At 33.8% G+C, this 8,727-nt stretch overlaps 1 protein-coding gene across 1 annotated transcript in view; it reads right to left on the reverse strand.

The window, feature by feature from the left end:
- LOC134846012 (uncharacterized) overlaps window positions 1–2,978 on the reverse strand; it is a gene marked incomplete in the record, with an annotated part of 11,150 nt that extends 8,172 nt beyond the window's left edge. Inside the window, 3 exon segments of the mRNA XM_063863178.1 lie at window positions 1,235–2,016; window positions 2,439–2,506; window positions 2,792–2,978. Of these exon segments, the coding sequence (XP_063719248.1) occupies window positions 1,235–2,016; window positions 2,439–2,506; window positions 2,792–2,840 (899 nt within the window).
- Between the last annotated feature and the right edge of the window lie 5,749 nt (window positions 2,979–8,727).

The raw sequence follows: 8,727 nt of genomic DNA on the forward strand, positions 1-8,727 counted from the left end.
GCGTCCTCGAACTTCTTTAACAAGAGGAACCGGACAAGAATATGATGTTTGCCAAATACCAACGTTCATCATCCATCCTTTGAATTGCAGAAAGATAATTCTAAAAAACCCTGTAAAACCCGGATGGGTGGAACCTGACCTAAACTACATTTTATGATTGGATAAGTTGGATATTTTACCACTGTAAAATATTTAATATTAACCAATCATAATCCATCTAACTAACAACCCACTTATTTGTAAGTGCTGAAATTACTTGTAATTTCAGCACCAGAGAGATTTGAATTTAACTTTGAAATTAGTTGTCTCTCCAATAGAACTTCAGCAGCCGCAACAAACCAGTATACCCTAGATCTATTGAGCCTAGCAGAGACTAGTTAAACACCCTGAGACTAGAAAGTATAAGAGTAAGATTAGACTAAGAAGTTGCACGAATCTATCCGGCCGAAAATAAGATAGCGTGACGAGCAGACGGTGTACCCTATCCGAAATTACTCTATGAGTTAACCACATCGGTTCTAACTCAATAGATAACGAATCTTGCTATGAAGTTTTTTTTGTGTAATAATCCACCTTCTTACTTGTCTTCTTTTCAAGAGCCGTTACAGACGCTTAACTGTACATTTTATTTTAAAATGTTTAATGTTCTGGATAACTATTATCAATTCAGTTCATTTTGTGTGAGTTACAGAGCAAAAGACAATTCTTGTTTGCTCGAGAAAACAAAATGTTTTTTTTTTAAATTTTTAATGTGGTTTGCTACACATTCCAACTGCCACGAACAGGAAAGAAGGCAGATACTTCCTTAGGGTTCTCCTTAAATTTTGCTTACCACCAAATGTTAAAGATTGTTCAGTACCAATGTGGTGCTAATTTTAGGCGCAATTTCAGGCGCCGTTTCTGACTTATGTTTGGGGAACCGAAGATTGCTTTTCGCAAAACAAATATGTTCAACTTACTTGAAAACAAATTTCCTGAAACTATCGAAAATTAATTTTCCATCTTTCTTATATTAATCCTCCTTTTTTGATCGATTGGTAAATACAAATATTGAAGTTCATCAGATAGAAATGACTTTTGGCTGAATTAGTTTTTTGTAATTCTGTCAGCAATTCTGATTTTGAATTTTGCTTCTTCGTTGTTTAAGCAAAAAAAGATATTTACCTGCAATTTGTTGACCGCCGGCTGTTTCTTTCTCGGTAGAGTCACCATTCCCGACACAACCGAATCAGAATTCTTGAGGTAAAATCGACTAGTACTTGTGTCGCTTGCTTGAGCCGATTGAGCTCGCATCACTGGTGACGACTTACTACTCGGCGGTCTGTCTTCGGTCACAGTCTGCAAGTCGTTCAAGCTCAGTTTTATACTTGAAAAACTTTGACGACGGCCCTCAAATATATCTTCACAACTCGATTGTTTTGTCCTCATTTGGTCTTGATTTCCACTCAATGGTTTTGACTCGGCTTTTCTTGTCGCAACAGGAGTTTTTGTTTCCGAATCTTTTGATGAAATGCTATCAAGTGAATCGTTCTGAAATTCTCCCGAGTCGCTGGAAATTTCTTTTCTTCGGCTTCGCATGCGCAGTTCTCGAAATCTGCTGGCATTCATTCGGGGTCTCTGCCGGTCGCTTACCGAGTGAGTAGAGTTACTCGTACTCCGTCTTTCTTCCATGGAACTTGTAGGCGATGACTCATTCGAGTCGGGCTCGTATGTTATACAACAATTTACGTCATCATCCGAAAGCGATTGAAGAGCCGAATTCAAGTAACTGTGATTGTTTCGCAACTTTCGTGTTATACCGAAGTTGTTCAATAAGTTGTCGATCATTATTATTTCACGCGAAAGGTTGTTCAACTCTTTTATTTTCCGTTTCAGCAGCCGTTCGAAAATTGCGTCCGAGTTGTCAATAGCGCGTGCGCTTAAAATGTCGAACTGGTTTTGAGCCTGGAGACGTTGTGATTCGAGGAAGTTGAATTTGAACTCAAGCTCTTTCAAGAAAAACAAACGGTGGAATTCCTAAAAATTGCAAATATTTCAAATTTTCCGAAATAAACTGGTGCGTACAGTCAACCGATGTGGCAGTAAATTACCAGATCAGTCAGCCGAATTACGTAATAATTATATCAAATGCGGAATTAAAGATTATACAATAAATTAACCCTAGGCTAGAAGAAAATTTCGGGTCTCATGAGTTATTTCTTTTTTTGATTCAACTTGTTATATTGCAGAAGCCTCAGTTTTTGGCTGATGTGATTGCGTAATTGAATCATGAATGACGGAGTTTTCAGTGACTGATCTGGCCTGCCCATTATCGGTTTACTGACCTACCACCATAAAAACATACTCACTCTATCGGATTTTTTGAGATTATAGTTGTCTCAGAAAACTATAATCTCAAAAAGAATCGAAAATTTGGTGTACATTTGAATTTATCATACCACGTCTACTGTGAATTTGTCAGAGTAGGCCACAATCATGTCAATGCTTGCCTGAGACGCGCCTTGGTCTAAAACAAGGATATCAATCTTCAGTGCTAATGTAAAAGCCAAAGTGTGGATCTTTGAGGTGGGTATGTCAAAATCTTATTTTGCCACTCAAGCGAGCGAGAATTTGGCACATTAAAGTTAACCATAATCATTGCTTGAGTTTCAAGCAAGCTGTTTCTGCTTAGATAAAAAAACTAGTTTTAAGGATTAACCAAACGCTGAATAAAAAAATGTTCTTTAAAAATTGATACCACTTGATTACAATATCAAACATGTGTTCCTTTTTTGAAAGCCATTATACATACCTGGCGACAAATCAGTCAAAGTTTGCAGCAAATCGGGATCAGCAATCATGTTTTTGTTGTATTATTAATTGTATAATGTTCTATAGAGTTAGCGTTAGGACATGCTTATTAGTTTTCAAGTTGAGTTCAAATATGGATTTGAGCCAATATTGTGTGACGAATATTGAGAAATATGGCGAGGGTCTAGAAATTGATCCATAACAAATAGTATTCTAGAATTCCTAAGTCAACTATTGTTTTACTGCCATATAAGAAATCATGTTCATGAGCAAACGGGATAACTAAATAGAATTTGATGCTGTAAAATACTTGAAGCGTTTGATTGGGTTGTAATCACAGTTTTGAAATTTCATGACTTGAATAGTTGGTGGTTCTAAATGAACTAGTAGGTCCAAGTTACCATCCTCCCCTGAAACTCTGGTGCCATCTGCAGCATATTAAACTACAATCGCGTAACCGCGGGCATTCATTTGGTCAATCAGATATAAAATCAAACAAGACTGCTCGTATCAGGGCGAAGCCCTGAATGTTCCGACTGCCTTTTAATGTTTAATAAAATGTAATAAAAATGGAAAAAAAAAATTCTAAAATTTGAAATTTTTTATGAAAATCATCCCCCCACACGCCATATAAAGTACAAAAGGATAGATTTCGCTCCTTGTAACAAATCAATTATGGCAAATAAGCTTCTTCCAACTAATTTGGAACGATTTCTAAGACGGATTAAATCTCCGCTTACGCGTTAATAGCGCGAATTATATCGCGCGTTAATTGTCCCAAATTGGTCAAAATGGCAATCTTTAAACCCTCATAACTTCACGAAAAATGATCACAGGTGAAATATCTTTTCAAATATAAGCTCAGGGCAACAATAGCTTTTGAATGATATAAAAAATTCCGTCAAAAATGGCTAGTTAAAAAGTCGAAATTTGTCTGAAGAAAAAAAACCCACCCCGAGCGCAAATATTTCGTTACTTTCGTATCGAAAGTCGGAACAACAAGAATTCTTGTATCGCCCTTCAATAACTGATGATTGTCATATATAAATTTTTCCAAGTTTTATTTCCCGCACGCTATGTAAATTACACGGCAAACTGATTTTTTAAGCGTGTAGAGTAGTAATGATAAGACCAAAACGCTCGCCTGTTTTTTAAAACGATTTCTGAGCTTGATTAAAATGCTGCCTAAAAACAAATAGAGAAAATATGTTGCGCATTAAATGTCCAAAATTGGTCAATTTGTTATAAACCCATAAAAGAAAAACTCGCACATGATTTTTTTTAAAACTAGTTTGAGATAACAACTGAATTTGTATGAAGAAAAAACCACATCGGAAACAAGTGTTCAGTTTCTTAAAAAGAGGAACAGAGACTGCTCATAACAGCCAAAAGCTGTGGTTTTTTGGAATACCTTCATAACATATAAACGATTTTTCATTTATATAAAAAAAATTAGATCTTGAAAAAAGTTTGTTTGAGAAAAATTTTCAGATTATTTAGTTGAAAATTTTCCTTAACTACCTTTACTGTTCACAACTCCTTGTTCAAGCATATTACAAAGACCAAGCTTTGCAATCGACTTCCTTTACTTTACAGTTTTGCGCTAACTCCTTTGGACTTTTTTTGATTTTTTTGATTTCCATATTATAAAACGAGAAAATGATGCGATGATTCAATGGTTCAAATCAAAAAGAGCTTATCAGACAACCAAACAAAAAACAATCTGAACAAAATTAACTATTTTTTTTGCATTCTGCCGCACAGCATAAAATGCAGAGACAGCATTTTTTTTTTCGAAGGAAAAAAAAATAACTTACTTAAAACTTTTTTTGAACGCTTTAGATAAATTGTTTGATTTGCTTTAACAAAAACATCGACTTTTGTTTTTCAAAAATACAAAACGCTAAAAAAACAAAGCAAAACCTAAATAATTTTATTTATTGGATAAAATTTAAAAATATGAAACTTTTATTTACGGAAAACTGATCACCATAGATAATTCAAACAATTTTCTGTACGTTTGTGATTGAAAAACAAAAGACAAAAAAATTTTCACTTTATGGAAATTGCAAGATAACATGATTTGGTCAACCCTGGCGTATTCAAACATATTCAACAATCTCACAAATTAACTGAAACCTTAGGCATCAACTCAGCAATTTGGTTCAAAAACAGCATGGCTGTTTTATAAGGCTGTCTTCCGGTTTGCGATTTCTCAACAAAAATGCCCAAAATGCTTCGCGAGTTTCTGTGTAAAAGAAGGTGTTGTTCGAATGACTCACTCTATTTTAAGTTTTTTACTTTTTCCTTGATTTCATAATAAGGTGTTTGTAACCTTTTACACGAAACAAACTTGCAGTTGACAAATTTTTCGAAGCAAAATGAATTAGAAAAACTTGAAAAACGATTGCTCGAAAAAGTAGTCAAAATATTTTTTTTCTGTAAAAAGCAAGAATTAGATATTAGTAAAGACTTCACATTGAATGCTTTTCCTATTTAGTTTTCGATTAATCATGAGGAAACAATCCTTGTCTAGTTTTCTGCTAGAAAAAAAAAGAACTTGAAAGTTTTTTAAGTTCTCAATCTCAAAGAATGTCAAGTTATAAAAGAGCAAGAAAATGACGGCAATTTTTCGCTCGAGATTGTTTTTTTCTCGCACACAAGTTTTAACTTTTTACCTCGTTAATTTTGGCTAGTATTTTTACTATAAGCTGACGAGCAATGATGTGAAAAAAAAAATCTTAATATCTGTCTCATTCTGGATAAATAACTCGCAATATATTGCATACTACTGATTTGTAAGCGATGTATTAAAGTGAAATGAAGCAGGCAGTTTGCTCATACTAAAGTTAACTGGACTCAGCAAATGACAATAGTTTGAGAAAAAAAACATCATTAAGAAGCTGAATTGTCCACTGGATAGGCGCACAATTTGGTGTGTGTAGGTTTTGGTGTGTGTAAGACACAAGAGCGAAAGAAGATCAAAAAGAGCGTGTTTTTTACGGAATCCGCTTCAAGCTCACAAAAAAACAGCTTAGCCTCAAAATGATATATTTTTTTAATTTTCGCTCATTTTTCCATTTTTAATTATCGCTATCTCAGATTTCTAAAGCTTTTATTATGAAACAAGTAGATCAAATATCACGCAATTTAAAGTTCAATTTCAGATCATCCACTTTGTAAATTGGGCTGAAAAAAAGCTGAGATCCTTCGAGATTAACGCGTTATTGAAAGAACTGATCAACCACTTCTTACTGAAGTCTTTTGGTTTCTGTTGAAAAAAAAAAACATTTTCTGTTAAAATGAAAGCAGCTTATGCTTTCCAATAAAAAAATGCAAATCATGGGTAAAAGTGTAATTAATTTTAGCTTCATAAAAGTTTTTTAATAGATTTCTCGGCGGAAAAATTTTTAAATATCGATCCGGTTGGTTTAGTTTCAATGAAAATACTCTCAAAAATTTTCAAAAAGTTTCAAGGCCAACCATAGAATTTTCTTGAAACTTCAAAAAATTTAAATCTCTTTAAACTTCTCGAATGACAAAATTCGAACCATATCAGAGATTTCTCGATAATTTTTGTTCTCATCGATACTTTGCAATTTTCTCCTCGCTATGTTTTAATATAGCAGCATCAAAAAAAGAATATCATTCTCTATCCCAAGCGATTTTTATTGAAAGCTATCTGAAAATCCAAAAAAACTGCAAAGACTGGAAAGAATAATTAGTTCTTCTTGGATATAATTATTTTTCAGAATATAGAAGACAACCACATACCAGATTTTTTAATTTCCCCCTCCAACGTGGATAAATTGTTTTTTTTTTATGAGACTGATTTTTCCCTGAAATATACGAAGAACTTTAAAAACTTTTTCTGTTGCAAGGTAAAAAAACGACAGTCCAATAAGACAACAAAACATTAAGACGACAAATAAGTTTTACAAAATGTAAAATAAGCAGTTCGAAGTTAAGTGGTTTAAAATTCTCAGAAACGGGTGTAGCGTCGTCCTAAAGTCCCATAAAATCGGTTCTCGTCTTAATGCCCTGTGGTCATATGTGCCGGACACCTCTCGTGCTATCTTTAATGCAAATTTTTCTTCTAGAAAATTCAGCAATAAAAATTGATTTTTTTCCGATCAGTTTTTTTTTTCAATTAAAATTCTAACAACGAACTGTCACTGAACTGTCTAAACAGTAGATCATAAAAAATGAGTTCAATGAGTTTTAATTTGGTTTTATAGTCTTATCACATGGCAACTCATATCTTGATTTTTAAGAGTGCAAGAGCGGGTCTAAACTTTTTAGAGGAGCTGAGTTTTTCGGCCAAACTGATTTTCGGGCTATTCGAAAGACTTCTAATTTGCAATTTTCTGCAGCAGAGCCAAACTTGTAAAAAAAACTGGCCAAAACACCGTTTTGGGAAAATTTTGACCAAAAATTGCACCCCACCCCAAATTTAGTATACATTTGGCACCAAAGGCTCCTTTAGAAAAATTTTAGTGTCGGTCCAAAGTGGATGCCATTAAATTCTATCAAAAGGGGAACCCTTTGGGTGAGGAGAGGTCAAATCCCAAACAGTGCGAAATCACCTACTCACATGAGTTGAAATATTTGATAATTTATTATACTAAAATCATAATTGATTGACACTAACTGCTGAACTTTGGTAAGCTTCGAACTTTACTGAACAGTTTTTGAGTCACTTTTGAGTTTGAAGAATTTTGATTTGACATTACAAACTATGTAATTTGGTGTAAAATTATGCCAAAATTACGGAATTTTGCAATTACAATTAGTATACATATATTGCACCTATATACATATATGGGTGACTATCAGCATTTTAAGATCAATGAATCATAAAGCGCTTAAAGCGGCTTAAAACGCTTAATTTCTATCAATTTTTATAAATTATCATCAGAGATTTATCAAATAATTAAGCAATGAATTAGTCCTGACAACAATCTGAAAACGTTTGTAATAACTAAATAAAGACATTTCGAATGAATAAATTGATGACAAAATAGATCATGAAGGGAGGTGTGATTTTCTTTGAGAAGCAGAGATCCCGCTCTGTGCAATAGTGTTCGCTGTATCTTCTCAAACAGTTCTGGCAATAGGGATGACCGGCAGGCGGATTGTACTGCCATTCTTCATACCCCCCGTCTTCATCGGACATTGTAGGCGGATCGGTCGGCTGCGGATCGGTTTGGGGTGGATTCGAAGCTGGAAACGAATCTAGAAACCATGAAAGATATTGTTTCATAATTGATCTAGCTCAGTTGAACATGATAAACTGATAGATTGATATCAGGGTTTATAATCATACTTAACATTTACTTTTCTACCTGCAAGCAAGTTTAACGTCACTTTACGCTTTCTAAACATTTTTTTTAAATTTCAAGCTAATAAATAGGGAATCCAATCCCTGAGAAAGTCGCATAAATGTGCTAACCAGGAAAAAAGGAAAAGAAAAGAGCGTTTCTGTCAAAGAAATTGTATTTCTTCTGTGCACGCTCCACCTTCATTATTGCTTTATAATGGCGCCCTGGTCCTAACTAAAACAGTTGAAAAGAAAAAGAAACAATTGGAAGCAAAAAAAAATCATTTAAATATCATTTTATATATATATTTTATTGCGAGGAAATGATACAACAAAAAAAGATCCCTATAATCACAAGAAAGTAATTGATTAGTTCATGAAACATCTGAGAAATCAAACTATTTTTTCTCGACTCTAAGATTAGAGTTTATGAAACATTTTGCTTATTAGAAATTACAACTCAAGCAAAAAGGCTTTTGATAAGGTATCTCACTCGATACTCTGGGTGTTTTTTTTGAGAAACATTGTTTGCGTTCAAAAAAAGTCCATTCAAAAGCATTGTTTTTTCCATTCTTTCGAAAGCGGTAGCAACAATAATAAAAGGCTCTTACCAAGCG

Source organism: Symsagittifera roscoffensis, chromosome 5, assembly GCF_963678635.1.
Source record: "Symsagittifera roscoffensis chromosome 5, txSymRosc1.1, whole genome shotgun sequence".
NCBI lineage: Eukaryota > Metazoa > Xenacoelomorpha > Acoela > Convolutidae > Symsagittifera > Symsagittifera roscoffensis.